Source organism: Anomalospiza imberbis, chromosome 3 (assembly GCF_031753505.1).
Source record: "Anomalospiza imberbis isolate Cuckoo-Finch-1a 21T00152 chromosome 3, ASM3175350v1, whole genome shotgun sequence".
NCBI classification, from domain to species: Eukaryota; Metazoa; Chordata; class Aves; order Passeriformes; family Viduidae; genus Anomalospiza; species Anomalospiza imberbis.
The window spans coordinates 95,457,919-95,475,833 of NC_089683.1; the positions used below are offsets into that span (position 1 = coordinate 95,457,919).

At 38.1% G+C, this 17,915-nt stretch overlaps 1 protein-coding gene across 3 annotated transcripts in view; it reads right to left on the reverse strand.

Annotated features, from left to right (window-relative positions):
- THADA (THADA armadillo repeat containing) overlaps window positions 1-17,915 on the reverse strand; it is a 154,694-nt gene that overhangs the window by 50,791 nt on the left and 85,988 nt on the right. For all 3 annotated transcript variants that reach the window (XM_068185845.1, XM_068185846.1, XM_068185848.1), the window contains one exon: window positions 12,288-12,403. In XM_068185845.1, the coding sequence (XP_068041946.1) occupies window positions 12,288-12,403 (116 nt within the window). The remainder of the gene's footprint in view (window positions 1-12,287; window positions 12,404-17,915) is intronic.

The following is a 17,915-nucleotide window of genomic DNA, read 5'->3' on the forward strand; positions in this document are numbered from 1 at the left end:
ATGTTCTCATAAGCAAGAATTGAGGAAATCTGTCTCCAAACAAGAAAGTCACAGCAGTAGCAAAAGGTGGGAGCTCCAGACATCTGGAACAGCATTCCATTTTTCTGTCCAAAACCCAACAATTATTTCATTTCCCTTCCAACCTGGTTATTAATGGAAACAAATACATCATATGCTCACTCCACATGATAAAATGTACATGACTCTGAACGAGGTAGAGCTAGAGATGGTTAGGACTCTCATATCTAAGGATATATCCACCCAGAAATATCAAATAGCTATCAAAACAATATTCATACTATTACACATCTATACTAACAGCAGGCTAGTGACGCCAGGGCACAGATCCATACCTGATTAAAGCAATGCTTTGTCTATGCTAGCCAGTAGTTTAGTGTAACAATAGCACATCTGGAAGTCAAAGAGCTGGCACCAAAGACCCAATGGCCACCTGACATACTGTGTCCAGATGCCTTAAACCATTATTTTCAGAAGTTCAATTTGTTGCTTTGTTTTTGGATATAGAGCTTATAGCCAGCCTGCTGCTGGAATCTTACTGCACTTAGGAGCTTGTCCCACACTTTCTAGTACTCCTTCATAATGCTCTCACTTGGAGCTTGACTGTCCAGGTGGAAATAAAAATTAGGTCACAGCCAACTGCTGCATTAAGTTTCACTAACAGCTAATGCTGCAGAATGTTTCAACACCTCTGACCAAAGAGAGTTCAAAGGCTGTCTGCCCTGAGTAACATGTCAAAGTCAAGCACTGTCACAGAATGGAAGGAATCTGCCAGGCAGAGAGAAGGAAGACTCCTGCGACAGGCAGGAACAGAAAGGATTACTACTTTGGATTACTACTTAGAATGAACAAGATGCAGAAAAAACATATTTCTAATTTAATCAATGAGAACAAAATGATGAAGCGAGAAGCTGCTGTGTCCTTACCAGATCATCCTATGAGGACAGGCTAAGAGAACTGGGATTGCTCAGACTCAAAAATATTGCAGCCTTCCAGGGCCTAAAGGGAGCCTGCAAGAGAGAGACTTTACAAGAGCTTGCAGTGACAGGACAAGGGGGAATGAATTCAAACTGAGTAAGAGCAGTCTTAGATTATACATTAAGAAGAAATCCTTTGCTGTGAGGATGGTGAGGCATTGGAATAGGTTGCCCAGAGCAGCTGTGCATGCCCCATCCCTGGAGGTGTTCAAGGCCAGGTTGGATGGGGCTCTGAAGAGCCTCTTCTAGTTGAAGGTGTCCCAAGCTCACAGCAGAGGAGTAGGAACTAGGTGATCTTTGAAGTCCATTTCAACCCAGGTGATTCTATGATTCTACAACCACTGAACTCCACAGAATATACAAGGTCATTGAAAGAACACAAGTCAATAAAGTTAAAAGGACTGAAATTTTAAAGGGCTTATACTTTTTTTTTTTTTTGCAATTGCCCAAAGCTCTAGCCTAACAGTATCTTCACTATGATGGAAGTGTCTTTTTTTCCCTTACTATTTTAGGTAGGCCTGGCTGAACAGTAGAAAGTCTGAAAACACAGGTGCCAGTTTGCATATTATTCACACTTCATAGCAGATTTCTGGATTAGATCCTGAAAATAAAAGTCTTCCAAATCTACTCAACTTCTTGTCATTAATGCTGAACAAGTAATTGGGGATAGAATAGACAGATTTCTTTGCAATAGCATTTTCAATTCTGGCCTGTGAATGTAAAATTTAAAAAAGAGTTCAAGACACTTGCAGAAGGAAACCTTTTGTTAGCCATTAGGAGTCCAGGGACTTCTTTTCAAGAAAAAAGTTAATGGAGTTAAAGAGTCTGTTAAAATCCACAGGCTCCTGTTCACGGGCCTTTGAAGAGGCCTCAGTTAAGCACTTATAGAACATTATATGACCAGAGTAACAAAGAGCTATTTGTTTTCAACAAGGAACTGCCTGGTAGGTGAATGAGGAAGCATACCCTTCAGGAGATGAACATCAGACTGGGCAGGTTCAGAAGCTCCCTGTGCAACACTGGGGTTTGCTCCAGCTGGCTTTGGCTACCTACAGTAGCAGTAGGGCTGCTTTGATTTCTGCTCTGCCTTTACCTCCACTAAGTACCACTGATTGCAGCTTAGGTCTATGCAACTGAAATCAATCCTAGACTCTCACAGCTTGCAGTTCTACAAATATTATCTTTAAAATGTTTGATTCACCTTTTAAAGTCAAGTCACGCTGAATTTGAGGTAGTCATTGGTTTACTTATTTTGGATGGCAGATCTAATGAAAACCAAACTGGCATTTATTGAAGAAATCAGCAATATGTGGTCACAGACCTCCTGTGTACTTGGCTCCCACAACCTCATTGCTTCAACTCATCAGGAACACATGGCTTAACTTTTAAATTTCAGTTTGTCCTGTATTACTGTTTCATTTAAACAAGATCAACATTAATGAATTACGGAGCAAATTACCATCTTTTCCTAGAGAAACAACAAGGAGCAAAGAACATGGAAAGCTCAGACATTTGGCCTCAATTCTGTCAGAACACTGGGAAAAAGACAATCTCTTGCTTTTCTGTAACCACTAAGGTTTGCAGAGGCCCTTAAACAGCATTTCTGCTTATCAAAGGGCATCATTTATAACCATCCACATTTCTGTATTAAAGTCAGGATGCCAACACCCCTTTACAGCAAGCACCAAAGAATTTTGATTTACAACTTCTGTAGATTCTCATTATCTTCCCAAACCCCCAGTTTTTGATGACAGTCAGTTGATTTAAGAAGCTGACAGCTTTTTTATCCTGGATCATTCCTCTTTTTCCACCTCACTTCAAGATGAGCAACAATAACTGCAACATTAATTTATTGCATTTGTTACATAAATAAGGCAGATACAAGCTAGTGGTTATGAAATCAAAGCAGTTCGTGTTAATGTTTATTACATTAGCTTTTGGTTATTCTAGAAATTCGATGTTTTCCAAAGAGGTCTTTTATTTTGCTCATATTTTTCCTCATTAGGAAACAGATGTTGGAAAACTACTAGCAGGACAAGCACTATTTAATATACATCAAGTTACAATATTTACTAAAAATTTAACAACATAAAAATCAAAGCATATTTCCTCAAACTCTCAAAGAGCACTAAGAAATTTCAAATGCAACCTGACAATTAATGTCTCTCAAATAAAAATCCGTAATATCTCTCTTGTGGATGAGGTTAGCTACAGATATCTTAGTGTAGATAGCTATCTTAGTGATTTCTGAAACCTTTTGTAAGAGGTCTCAGAAAAGCTCTGCATTTTGCATTCTCCAAGCTTTTAGAAACATCCAAAAGACTGCAATTTTTTTAACCAGTGCTGTTTTATGAATCTTTTTAACTTCTAATCTTATTTCTGAAATGGGAATATAACTTTATTAAATAACTAACAAAATAGAATTTCCTCCTAATAATGTAACATGTACATTACAGGTCTGGACACAGTAGAACAGTGAATAATTAACAGTGTCTGACAATATTTTTTTAATACAGTGTTTAAGTGACTCTTAGCAATTCAGATTGATTAATCTCAGCTCCAAACTTTAAAAACTGATTACAAGATTTGGATAATGAATCAAGCTGATGTAGAACTTTAGTCAAAATTATACCATTTACAAAGTCACCTACAAATCCTTGTATTTTGTCCAAAACCGTCACAATACGCTCTTAAGCATCAGGGTAAAGACACCAGAGCTGGCAAGATCACAAGGGCAACCTCTTCAAAGGTCAATTCACAGCTACCTTGTGAAGAAGAAGAGATTCATCGTAATGACTTGCATGACTGTTTTCATTTCAATTTTCAAAGTGACCAATTAATTAAATGAACTGCCTACTCCCTCTCTGGTCTTCCATGGAAAAGCCACTCTTACTGTAATGCTGTATGCTTCTGAAGCCTTTAGAAAGGCTGGAAAGCACTAAAGTTCCTGGAAGGAAGACCTGCTCTTATGATTAAACTTACCAATATCATTTTAGAAAAAGTCCCATATTAAAAGAAACACTGTAATTACTAAACACTGCCCTATTCTTCTCTGTAAATAACATGTTACTGTCAAATAAATTTATATTTTAGCTGGCAGAAAATAGATCAGCTTGCTGGTGATGAATTTAAATCCCAAATTCTCCCACTTTCTAGTATTACATACAGTTTTTGATTCCAATAGATCAACAGAATTTGTTTCCTGAATATCATATTCAAGTTAATTCACAGGATGCAACTGCACAAATGTATTTCTGAACTGTATAAACATTTCTGATTAGTCAAAATTTTAGCAACATTAGAGGCTGGATTTTCATCTTTAGCACTACAGAAACACAGGAAATAATTTTTATTAAGTCCAACATGTCAAAGCTGGTACTGGGGGATGGGATCTGTGCAACTTCCTATTATGAGCTTCCCACTGTGCCTTTATCTTCCATAATCTCAGCTTTTGTGGCTGGCACACTGGCAACTAAATTTTGGGTTTACAGTTTATCTTCCCCTCTCTATCAACTCTTCAGCATACTCCTTGCTGAAGAATGCCCAATCTCCAGAAGTATTCCTCCTTCTGGTGGCCAGATTCTTCTGCTATGTGACCTGCCATTGTGTCAGCTAAAATATCTTCTCAACACATCAAAAAGTGATGTATTGAGTCTTGATCTGTGACATCTGTGATGTCTTGAGTCTTGATACAGTCAACTCTATATAATCCTTGAGGCTGTCCATGGGGAGCTCTATCCTTGGAGTGCTGCTGATGAACCAGGCCAAGCTGGCTTTGCACTGACCACATTTTACCTGCAGCGTGATCTGGTAAAGGATCAGTTATCATTTATGGAGGTCACAAAGCTTATGGAAATCACTCCTACACGTACAGCGAGCGGCTGATTAAAAGATTAAATCTTCTCCTGTTGTTTTGGTTATTAGCTTTCAAATTCTGCAGTATTCTAAAGACTGAGGTTTTTGGGGGTGTATTTGTTTAGAGGGCAGCATTCATACTTTAATCTGTTTTCTCTCAGAGCCCGTATCTGTAGCACTGAATCAACATGCATGGCCTTCCTTCTGTCTTCTTAAGGAGATATTAATAATGGATTTAATTATTAAACTTTGTCCATAGCATTTTTAACCATGTAATACAAAACCAGCACATCAATAAACATCACGACCAACAGACCTACATTTAATGGAAAGTATTTAAAAAAGTAATAATGAAGCCTGCACTACCAAGTAAACCTTGCTGAGTTCCTGGAAGTGCAGGAACACGCACATAGAAACAGAAATACAAACATTAGTAAAAGTGCATCTGCTTGCCTTCTTGGTGCTGTTGAGATCCTCTCCATGTAATTACCATGTGCACAGCCCCCTCACTTGTCCATTCTATAGGGACAGCTCATCCAGCATTAGAGCAGGCTTTGTCTCCAAAGGGAGTTGCTAGTCTGGTGATTTAAGGTTTTCTATCACCCTCAAAGCCAGACTATTATGTTGTTATTAGTTTCCCTGGTAAAGACAGAGAATTTATTGCTTTAAAAAGAAGCTACACAAATTATTTTTTCATTGTCATACCACCAAAAACATCCTGAGTTTCAGCTATTAAGAAAAATTAATTTGTGCTCCAGCTGTCCTTGGTGAATGATACTGAAAGGCTGTGTTTTGTTGGTGTTGTTTTTAGCATACCTAATTGATAAAATAATCCTGGCTGTTCTCTTTTTTGTTCTCTTAATGAGAACCTCATGTGATTCCTGAGCAAATACTAAAAAACTTAAGCGGTCCAACTAATCCCATGTGCAAATTTAATGAATTTTACACAATTAAATCAAGGGGCTTACTTATGAAGAAAAAGCTATGAAAACTCTTATATTTATTTATTGAAAAGCATTTTCAGATGTGAGGATTTATGTCCAAAATCTGTAACTGTACATTGTTTCTGCCTACTCCAAACGTTGCACTGGTGGAGGGAACACCTTAAACAACCTTATCCAAAACTTAATATTCCTGGAATGTTCCTGTTTAAGTTAAGAATATACCTATGAACCAGAGTCAAACACTATTTTATCTTATGCAAAGCACATTTAAACTTCATCCTGAAGTCCAAACATCTCTACTGATACCCAAAGTGGGTGTTCCAAAAAAAGCAATCACCAGCTGCCTAAATAAACAGTTTGTAGCAGTGTTAAGGATACTGTTATCAAAACTGGTGAAAGAGAGGGCTCGGAGCAGCACAGAAACCTAAATTAGCCAGCTAAAAGCACGTAAGATTTAAATTAGTGCCTCTAGGAATACATTTATGAACAATGACATCCTATGACTGCTCTCAAAAACAAAGACAAATGAGGCTAAACAAGGCCCATGGGTTAGAATGTGCAGATTAACAAATTACTGGTGAGTCAGCACCAACCCTGACAGCGTTCAAGAAGTATTTGGACAATGCTCTCAGGCACATGGTGTGACTCCTGGGGATGGCCTGTCCAGAGCCAGGAGTCAGACTCGATGATCCTTGCAGGTCCCTTCCAACTCAGCATATTCTGTGATTCTGTGAGCTGTTCATACTGGTACACTTAATTTTCAGCTGGAACAGAACAACAAAAATTTCCCTTCATGTTTTGTGTGCACAAGGGTAATGCCCCAGCTCACAGAAAGTTTTCAATTTGGAACCTGGTAAATAAACTTCTGCAGAGAAAACCTCAATCATTAAAATTATTTTCAACTTTTGAACTTGGCTGTACAACACATACAGATCACTAACGAACAAAGACAATTAACTGCACTTCTTAATGTGTAGGTTTTAAAGACAGAAATTAAAAAGTGGTAAAGTTAGAAAACGGAGATGCCAAGTGCAGATATGGCCTTGGAAGGACAAGAAGTTTCATCTTTATGTCAAGGAAGAAGAGGCAAGAGTACTAAAACAAGAGGAGGACTTCTCTCTCTGTCAAGGAGGATAACCTTATGTTCTTCTCACTTCCTGCTGTTTTGAAAGTATAAAAAACCACTTCCGACTCCCAAATAAGGACCACTTCAAAAATCACATAGAGGCTACTTGCAAAGCTGCAGAGAGCCATGGGCATGTTGCACCCCTGCCTAGGTATGCCTGCATGTGCCCGGTTTTGCCTGTAATAGTCTGCTCACTAGAAGTCACCACTGTCTCTCCTAAGAGGCATATCAGAAAAAAGGCATATTTAGGTTACAGCCTCAGCCATGAAGTCTTGAAACCACAAAGAGGCCATATTCTTGCTTTCTACACAGATGGCCTAAATGCACCTTGTGTGAAGTTCCTCCTAGGAAGGACCTAAGGCTGCTCATCTGCCCACTGTCACTCGCATAGCGCTGCCAAAAGCAGAAGGGGAAAAAGGATACAACAGGCTTGATGGAGTGCCATGGCCATGAAAACTTGGCAAGTTACTATACTCTATAGGGCTATAAAATACCGATGAGATTTTTCTCATTCAAAGCAGTCATAGCTGGACCATCAGAGGATCAGCCAGGGGAAAACCAAGCAGCACATATCTCAGCAAACAGTGAACCTCATTTTGAGCCCATGCCTAAAATAACTTCTGCATGTATTCATTGTGCAAGCTTGAATCTTGTGCAGGACCTATTTGTATTTTTAACAGTGCCAACCATAAAGCAGAGAGCTGTAAGCAGCAGCACTGCAGAGTATGGGTTATTTGGGTTATAAAAAACACCGCAGGTGGCCCATTCCAGATGAACCAGTGACTCCTTGCAAAATGCAAAGCCAACTGGTTTTATATGTGGTTGCTCCCCACAAGTCAGTTTCAAGAAAGCCACCTTCTTAGAAGTAAACTCTCCCAGCGCAGACAAGCTCTCAGCTGAGAAATGACACATGGCTAGAGGTTAGCAGAGTATGTTATTTGACTTCTGGCAGAACCTCAAAGTCTTTTCCCCCTCCTGTAGTCTCCAGTAAGTAGGAAGGCGGAAAAAGAAAATCCAACTCAAAGTGCTGAAAAGCAGCTTTCTACAGCAAAGCCATGCAATGACATTATTTCTCAAATTTTCCAATACCAATACTTTGTCATGCCAAAGGCTACAAATTAAACAAGAGAGATATTTCTGGGACTTCTGTACAACACATTACCAAATCCAAAGGCTGCTCTTCTAGCTCCCTGTATTTATGAAGCAGAAGGCATCTCAAGTTAGTCTTGTAACTCCCTGGTATGAAGTTGAGATAAAAACTACTTTAAAAAAAATTTATTAATACAACCGAGCTTTGAATGCTTTCAGAGATTTACCTTGATAAACTGATCATATTTTAAAGCTTTCATCAGACTAATTTATATCACTTAGTCCCATCACCTAAGTTCTCCAACAAAACAGATTTTATGTATTTTTCTTCTGTTCTCAAACACCCTGCATCTCCCACATTTGCAAAAAATGCAGTTAACTTACATTGGTGTGAAGGTGAAGGAAAGCACTAAACCACTTTAGACTAACAAACAGGTATATTAAAAAAAAATAAAAAACACCAAGCTAAGTATAAACATACAGTTAAAGTGAAAAGATTCAACCGTCACCTTGAGAAGTGGATAAAAGGCAGGTCTCATTCAAAACATCAAAAATTAAAATACTGGTTTTGAATACACAGAAAAGTTATTGTTTTGAAGATATAAAAAAAGCCAAGAAGAAAAAGCAACCATGCCCCAGCAGTATGAGAAATCTGCCTTCACAACAGACAGAAAATACCAGCTGAAAAAGTGAATGCTTTATGAAATTCGATTTGGGGAATATGATCCATTATTGTATTCTCTAAAGGAAAATCAGGGTGTAGCATGGAGAAGAAGAAAGAGATTAGTATATTACAAGGAATGTGCAACAGAATATTGAGCTATTCGACACCAATAAATTCTGATGAAAGGAAATTCATTTCTGGCCCTGAAAAGGCAAAGAAAACCCTAAAACAAAAAACCAAAAAAAAAAAAAAAAAAAAAAAAAAAAAAAAAAACAAAAAAAACCAACCCCAATCAGTTCAGGAAACCATTGAAAACAATAATCTTTCCTCCAAATACACACACATGACAACTGAGCCTCATTTTTAAGAACGACATATGCAACTCAAAGTTCTGTAATTCAAGATTCTCAGAGAAGTTTGCTCCATAGTACAAAGGAAGTACATACTTGAAAGTACACCAGCAAGAACGTAACAGAACTAGCACAGAAATGTGACTGAAAATTGACATTTGGAAATAATTCCCCAGATTCAAAAACCACCTTCCTGTTATTTAAACTTTTTTTTAACCATTTAAGATTAACAGTGAGTGCCTCTTATAGCCTCTTTTCAAATAGTCTCTGCCCTGCAGTATCGGTGACATGGTAAACTATCTCCTTATGGAAAAGGCAGAAAAACCAGATGGAGATCCATTAACTTCTCTCTGTGGTGCTCATTCTCTTTGCCTGAACAGAAATAAGGCAAGAATGTCTGTACATGACTGAGGATGACTCCAAACAGCCATCATCCTCTCTTGACAGCAACAGATGCATACCAAGAAGTCTAAAAACAGGGCAAGAATAAAGTGCTGGATTCCTAATAGGCATTCCCAATACCCAGAACCCCCCCCACACACCAAGTTTCACAACTCAGCTGCCAAGCAATCTTCTAAAAGTCCTTTAAAACAAGAAAAAAGAAAGGCAAGAACAAGACCCTCATGCTCCATTGTTCTTCACAGAGCAGTTGTTCACCTTCACCCAGTCAACTACCAACAGTAAAGCTGCACAATGAATGTGGGACGCTAAAACCACCAGAAAACACCACTTCAATATCCTTGCTTGTTTGGGTTGCTTCTTGGAGGTTTTTCCCTTTGCTTTTTTTTTTTTAATGACACCACACTGAATACATTTATCTAAAGCAAAAGTTAAGGGAATTACAGAGTGCAACGGACGGACGGACGGACGGACGGACGGAAGGAAGGAAGGAAGGAAGGAAGGAAGGAAGGAAGGAAGGAGACCTTAGCTTGAAGTCTGCAAGAATTATAAAGTACATTAGAAATTTGCAAAAATAGTTTCCATCAGTTAAAATCCCCATGCTTTAAGTTAGTGTTGGAAGGCTGCATGCTCGTAATACAAAATTTTACTATCTGGGGAGAAAGACATTCTAAAATCCTTTATGTATAGAATTAACTTCACTGTTGAGAACTATGACAAGGCTACAACAAACTGACAAAATTGAAATGTGCTGCTGACATCAGCACGTACAGCTGTGACTTTTTACAGGCAAGTGAAAGAGAAAACACTTCTCTTCAGGAAAACACCTTTACTGTACACAAGAATTTCTTAGAGAGGGCCTGAAATGTTTTGATTTCCAGAGATGATAATAAAATAATTTAAAAAACCTCACTAAAAACTCAATCAGTCATCAATCAATGACTGATGTATTAAAAAGGGTGGCTCTGAAAAAATACTTTGGAAATATAATTTATTTAAAATCTGTAATGAACAGAGCCCAGCCTTTATGTATTTGCTGCAAGAGAAAGAGGTTTGAATTACTTAGCATGAGTGCCTTTCTACTGAATTCAGTCTCTAGTGTTTGGGTTTTTACTCTTTATAACAGCATCAGTGAATTTAAATTAGTTATGCAAATTAACATTCTCATTTAAATATTTGAAAATGCTTATGCTGATTCAAGTGAAAATGTCCACCAAATCCACCATGATGTCTCCAGCTGGGGCAGAGAGCAGATGCACAGGAAATGGAAGCAAACAAGAGTGACATTTGCCAAAACCTCAAGGTTGCCGAAGAATTTCTTGAGCTAACTGTGAAGTCTACGTACTCAGTAACCTCACTGGACTTTCCTTCCATGACTCGTTAAATCATAGTTTAAAAATTCAGACAGGTTTAAAACCAAGACTATCTTACATCACAGAGTTCCATAGGCAAATAAAAATTACATTAAAAACTTCATTAGTTGGTTTCTTTTACATCTGCCACCTTGGACAGAATGCTAATTTCCTGTCCCTTTCTCTGTGACTCATATTTCACATCCCTCAGTTGCCCTTTTTCCATTATTAAAAAAATAATCTCAGCCTATTTAATCAGTCTCCAAGTAGAAACTGTTCTATACTTGTCAATCTTTATACTGCTTCTGATTACTACTGTATTTTCTTTGGGATTTACATAATATTTAAATATACAACACAGATTAATACACAAACACAGATGGCGGGTTTTCTGTGTTTTTCTTAATTCTTTTTATGGTATTTGCCCTCTCCCCTGTTGGGCATTACCAAGAAAAAGAGTAACTTTTTTCAAACAAAAAATCTGCTCAGTCAACCACTCTTTCCACAGGTAAAGTGCAGACTTTGTTCATGAGCATCATTTTCCAGTTATTTGCACCAAGTTTTATCTGCCATATCATCACTATCACTCTGTGATGATCCCTGAGGAGACACTTCTGTAATTCCCAAAGATCAACTCTATCTTCATTACCTCAACTAAGTTAACACTGATAGACTTCCCCCACCCACTAGACACCCCTCTTCTTCAAACCTCTAAGGATTTTGGTTTTGATGATCAGAAGATGACTCAGGTTTTATCAGAGATCCACACTAGCTGCACTGGTGGCCTCATGCCACAGTGCAAAATGTGGGATATTTATTCCCAGTTATCTCTCTATGCAAGGACCTGTGCTCTTGTTCACAACTGATTCCTTTAGAGTTTTGGGTAGGAATTCTCATGGGTAGAAATTCACCAAAAGCAATTGCTGATATAAAGTAGAGAAGGAAAGAGGGAAAGAAAGACAGAATGAGGAAGAGAGGGAGGAAAAAAAGAGGAAGAGAGAGAAAGAAAGAGACCAAGAGAGAGCAAGAGAGCTCATTACTTAGTTATATGTAGGTCACCTGAAGATGAACTTGTAAAAAATGTTTGCTAATCTATCTTGGATTGTTTGTGGGCAGCTAAACACTTTTAGTTTAACAACTGCTATGACATTTTCCCACTAATTTTCTATAAAGGTCAAAGTCAGAAAAGCAGTAACATAAAAACCTCATATATTAAATGCGGCATATTCTTCTTAGCCAAGAAGCACGAGTTATACTCAAAATGTCTATTTCTGTAAGAATGTTCATTCACAGTTATTTTTTTCTTTAATGACTAGACTACAATCCTTGCTTTTGGAAAAAAAAAAATCACCTAAATTAAAAATCAACAATCCAATAAGGCATCTAAATTTTACATATTTCAACACAAATAAATCTGTCCACCTTGCTAAAATAATAACTTAAAAAATCAACCAAGTCTTCCATACATTAGTAAACTGTGTTTATAAATCAGGTATTTTGTGTTTTATCTTACCTTTTAGCCAGCCACAGCTTGGTTCCCATACAGGTAATGATGCCACGCAGTCCCTGCTGGAAGTCCAAACTAACAAACTGGTTTGATTCTAGGTACGACTGCAGCAAGTGAAAAACCTAAATTAAAAAAAAAATTTCAAATGAAGAGTTTATAGCCACTGCTTTTCCTCCAAATAACTGAAAGATGAAATGTCGCCCGCAAAATGAATAACCATTACTCAAAGAAAAACATGTATTCACTTGGCCTCACAGCAGACAGAATCCTTGAATCCTCAAGTTGCCCCATCTTTAAAACTCGTTTTTCACACAAAACAACAGGAAGTGTTGGAAGATGTTTACCTCCATTAAGTCAACAGAAGGCAACTGGATGAACCCTGCTCCTCTGGCCTTTTTCAACTTAAGTATCCCTCAACTTTCAACTTTCTTGCTGTGCCATTTGCTCCTCAGTGCCAGCACAACTTCCTGGGGAGCAGACTGGCAGCTTGGCACACTGGATGGAGCAGGGCTCTTTGCACTGTACAAGTATAACCAAGGAGACAGAGAAGGGAATTACCAACCACAACCATTCTGAAGTGCTGCCAGAAAAGTATCTTTATTCCTGCTCCTGAGAACTTCATTACAGGATCCAGTCAAACACTGGGGCCAGCTGGGTTTCACAGAGCAGGGAGATGCTCACATTTTCCTATTCTGAGGACTGAGCTCCTCCAGTTTCATGTAAAAGCCTAATAGACATGTCCAAGCTTTGATGAAGGGAAGAATTCAAGGTACCAGAACAGAAAGCAAGACCATAGCTTTCTGGTCAGAGAGTTAAAACAAAAAAAGTATTTTCTCAGAGACCCTCCTTGCTATTTAAAAACAGGATTTTCCAAGTAGCACTGAATATACAGAAAAGTGTTAAGAAAAAATTTGCTAAAAAAAAAGTACAGTCATCTAAGCATGAGATGAAAATATTGGGTAGTATAAGAAAGTTGATACCAACTGCAAAGTGGAGAGGGGCTCTCCAAGCCCAGCCCCTGTAGTGCCCATCCTGCATGTGGCAGAGGGTGCATGACACACACTTGACACCACCCATATCATCCCACTTGGTTTTAACTTTTCCCATTCACACGCAAGTGAACAGGAAACACCTGGGTGAGGTAATTTCTGAAGGGGAACACATGGAAATGTGTGTTGCACTACTGAAGCCTAATGGAAAAGGTCTTACTCAGCATAAGGAATTTGCTTTACAGCCTCAAAACTGGAAATTCTGTTCGCTTACACAACTAAGTTACATTTACAGGAAGGGCTTCTATGCAAATTGAAAAAGTACATCCCCCATTATTTACTGAAACTGACCATGTGCAGAATTTAGGAAACTTAAGAGATATTATCAGACCATTTGTGAAAATACATATTGTGAGCATTTGATATGGAAACACTCTTGATATGCGAGAGAATTAGCACTTCATACTTGCAAAGTGACAATTTAATGACTAATATATCAAGCTGGGGCCTTCACTCTGGGAAAAGAAAAACCTTTGTATGCAGACTTTTAGATCTCAGATCTTGATTTTCCACATTCCAGCTGTCACTTGCTCTGGGGGTTATATTTTTTTGTTTGTTTGCTTGTTTTGGAAACACAAGCACTGCCACATAGCATTAACTTGACACAATTTCATCTGGGTTATTTTTTGTGAAATCATTCAAGTGGAAAAACAGCTGCAGTTGTTTCAAATAAGCACAGAAACAGAAGAGATGTCAAGAGACTATCTAATCCATACAAACACTGAGGCAGGGTCCAAACATTCTCCAATGAAACAAATGCCTGACTGTCCTAACCCTGAAAACAACCAAGAAAGCAGATTCCAGAGCACTTGTATGCAACTCCTGTAGTCTTTCACCCTCAAAATCCAAGCTCTTGAGGTAAGGTCTTCCTGTCTGCTCCCACTCCTGCCCTCATGACAAACAACTGTTCTCTGGACACTATTCAGTCAGTCCAGATTTTTTCCTAGTGAGGCACTTATTAAACACAGAGATCCCACTGGGGCCCTTTGACAGGAACAATGAAATAAACTCCTGTCTCCTTTTGTCAGCAGGTGCTCTGTAGGCAAGACACATCCTGGAGAAGTAGTTTGTCTTTTATTTTTTTTTTAAATCTTCTGAAGTCCTCTGAACTGAACATCATTCTGTTGATAGCGTCTTTCTACAATGGCCTAAGGTATTTTTGAATCTTTATCTTCCAATTCCAAGATCTTTTCAATCTTTGAGTCTTTTTCTACAAAACACTTTGCAGAAGTGTAAGCTTGCGAACATTTCGGAGTGTTACCAGAGATGTCTACCTTGTCCTCTCCTTTAGTCAGCTCTTTCCTGTGCAGGTGTTTGCTTATTAAAATTGTTTACATAAGTACCTACTCAAATTAACCTTCTTCATCAATGCACTAAGCTGCCACTACTAATAGTTTTTCTATATTTTTTGTGGCTTGCCCGTAATGCCTGTTAAGTCATAGACATGACAGAAGAAGAACGAAAATGGAAAATACTATTTATGCAGAAACCCTTATTGCTTTTTATATCCTCTGCTAATTGAAAACCATTTGGTGCTTTAACCTTTCCAATTTTATTCTTCTGTGCTTGCATTCATTTCCAGGAATGACAATGGATTTACCTCTAAGGAATAATATAAAATATGTTACACAATTATGAAGGGGCTATCATATTTTTTCCTAGCAGCCTAAATTAATTTAATCTCTTCAGATCTGAAAACAACTTTCAAAGTGCCTTCCATGTAGATTTAGAAGTAGTTTGATAGTTCAAGCTAAAGATCTTGAAAGAGAAAGAACTGTGTATAGTAAGGAGGTAAAATTGGTGGATTTAAATTTGTCCAGGTAGGAAATCCAGTATTGAAAATGCAACTAAAACTCCTCTGAAGTTAATTCTTTGTATGAACCAATCCTTTCAATACTATTCAGATGGTAAAAATCATGGGACATGAGCCCTATTTAAACAGTAGAATTAGAAGGTGCAACTCACATGAGAGTTTGATGCACTCTTGAAAAGTGCTTGCATCCATGAAAGAAAATGTTCAACTACAATTTAGCCTGACTTTTTCTGACATACACAAAACCCTAATTTTCTTGTTATTTCACTGAAAGCCCTCTATCTTTTATTCAGCCACCCTCATCATATTTTAGACACCAAGAAAGCTTTCCCCACAAAGAAAATATTTTCTCAGAGTGAGATTTTAGAATGCCTAAGCTAAAGTGGAAATTGTAATTGACATCAGCATGTTTTATACAAAGCCTTACTTTTATGTAAGCTAAAACCAGAGGCAACCAAACAAGCAATGTGTAAAAGTGAACCTCAGAAGTTCTTCACTTCCATCACAAGTAATGTGTCATTCTTTGGCTTCCATGATCTAAGACTACAAGCCAGGCAATGAGAAGTTTGCCAGTTTGCATGAGGAGATAGCAAATTTTATGAGACTGTTTTGATATAGCTAATAAAATAGACAGGCTTTCCTGTGCATGGCTCTCCTCAAGTCCAAAATACTACATGATTTAAAATCCTCTGCTGAATTCCTCACACAGAAATGCAGTGAGGTCATGGTGTTCTTTGTGTACATGGCATTGTTTTTTTATTACACAAAGGCAATATATTAAGGATTGTTTTTCTTTTTTAAAGGTAGTTTTACCAAAGATTTGCACTATCTGTGGAAGAAGGTTTATGCTGGCTGACAGTGGTTCTCTTTAATAGACACAACACTTCACTGAGACAAAGTATTGCTTGTAGTTCTGTGGAATTGTTCATGGATGCCCAGAAACCTTTTCCTCCCCTATGCAGGCTCTTCAGGAGCCAGGATAAAACACCAACAGGACAGAAGAGACTGTCCATCAACCTGGACAAGAGTTGTTAAAAGACTGCAAGCCATGGGAAGTCCAGATACTTGGATGCATGAAGGGACATCTGAGACCACTCAGTTCACAAGGTTCTAACTCTGAGTCAGCATGACCTAAGCTCCTGCAGGTAAAACCTCCTGCATGGGAGGACTACTCAGTGCACAATAGACAGAAAAAACCCAAACAAATGCCACCAAACCAGCCCAGGTGTGACACTATATCCTAATGAGCAAAACCCAAGGACTCAGCATGCCAACAAAGCCATGTTCTTCTCTGCAGCCATTCCCAGCTTCCAGTACCTTCCTTGGAGTTGTCAATGTTTCACCCTGGTTTTTCAGCTGTAGAAGCCTCAAGAAAAGGGGAAAAAGCAGAGAAGGGTGGGAGAAAGAAGAGAAGAAAAGGAACAGCCAGCTTGGTTCCCCACTGTTCAATCAGCACACATGTCCTTCTGTCCTGTCCACATCCATCCCCCACCCAACAGTGTGCTTTCAGATGAAACGCTCTGTTCACACTGTCCTGCCATGAGAAAGTTGAATGTTTTCTTTGCACCCAAGCAGGCCTTAAGATATAACATCTGCTACTTTCTAAGTGTTCATTTTGGATGATTTAAGTGAAAAAAAATGCACATTGCTTTTTTAAAAATAAAAACAAATACTTAATGGTTAGACATCAGCTAAGTCAAAAATGTAAACCAGCAAGAGACATTTTTCCCCCACACTAACTTTGATATGATATGCAGCAGATCATTATCTTCAGCAGCTCTCATATCAGCATAAATTGCTGGGAAATACACAATTAAAATAATGAAGCAATGGTGTGAGGGAGGAAAACTGTAATCAGACACAAAATTTACCTACTGCAAATTAATTTTGGTGGCAAGAGTTCTCCTGCATACATACAGACGCATTGCAAATACAGCAAAACCTTTCAATAGCCACAAAGTTGATCTAGCATGACACACTTTCTAACAAATTAAAATTACATTTCATAGCATTAGCAATAATTTTCTAGAAGGAGCTAAGGTTTCTGAAATTCATAATAAACTTTAATTTCTGACATAAAACAATGAAGAGGTGGGGTACATGAGCACATGTCTGCATTTGAAAGAAAGCACAGCCTTCAGCATGTTGCTGCACCAAGTGCCTTTTTCAAACAATGAGATTTTCCAAAGCAAGGTTATCCAGTTGCATACTTCTCAGTGAAATAGCAACATTGAGCTTTCCTCCCCACTTAAGATGACCTGAAGCAACAAAAACTTTTTCATGCATGCCCTCAGCTATGTTAAGTATACAGTACAAATATTCACATTCCTAAGTGCAAAACTGAAACAATGCTCCCAGTGTTCATTGCAGTGCTTACTGGGGGGAAAAAATACAAACCAAAAAACCAAACTGACACCTCAAACTGACATCAAAAAAACTTAACATTCTCAACACATATCCTTTAACTCCCTAAAAAAATACAAAGAATACAGATGTTTCAGCAGCTGAAAGAAAACACTGTGTAAATACTCAACTTTCAAAAATATGCTACTCAACAAGCTATGAAGGTTAAAGTAACATGGGAGAGCAAAAAAAAGAAAGGTGTTTGCAAAATGGCTAAGCAAAATAGTTTTCTGAACAGTCCCATCAAAAGCTTTGGCCTGAGCATTAACATGCTAGTAAAAAACCCTCAAACACAGTTTTTCTTTTCTTCTCTCAATTAAAGGCAGATAAAATTTTATTCTTCTTCTCTGATAAATACAACTGCCAAGT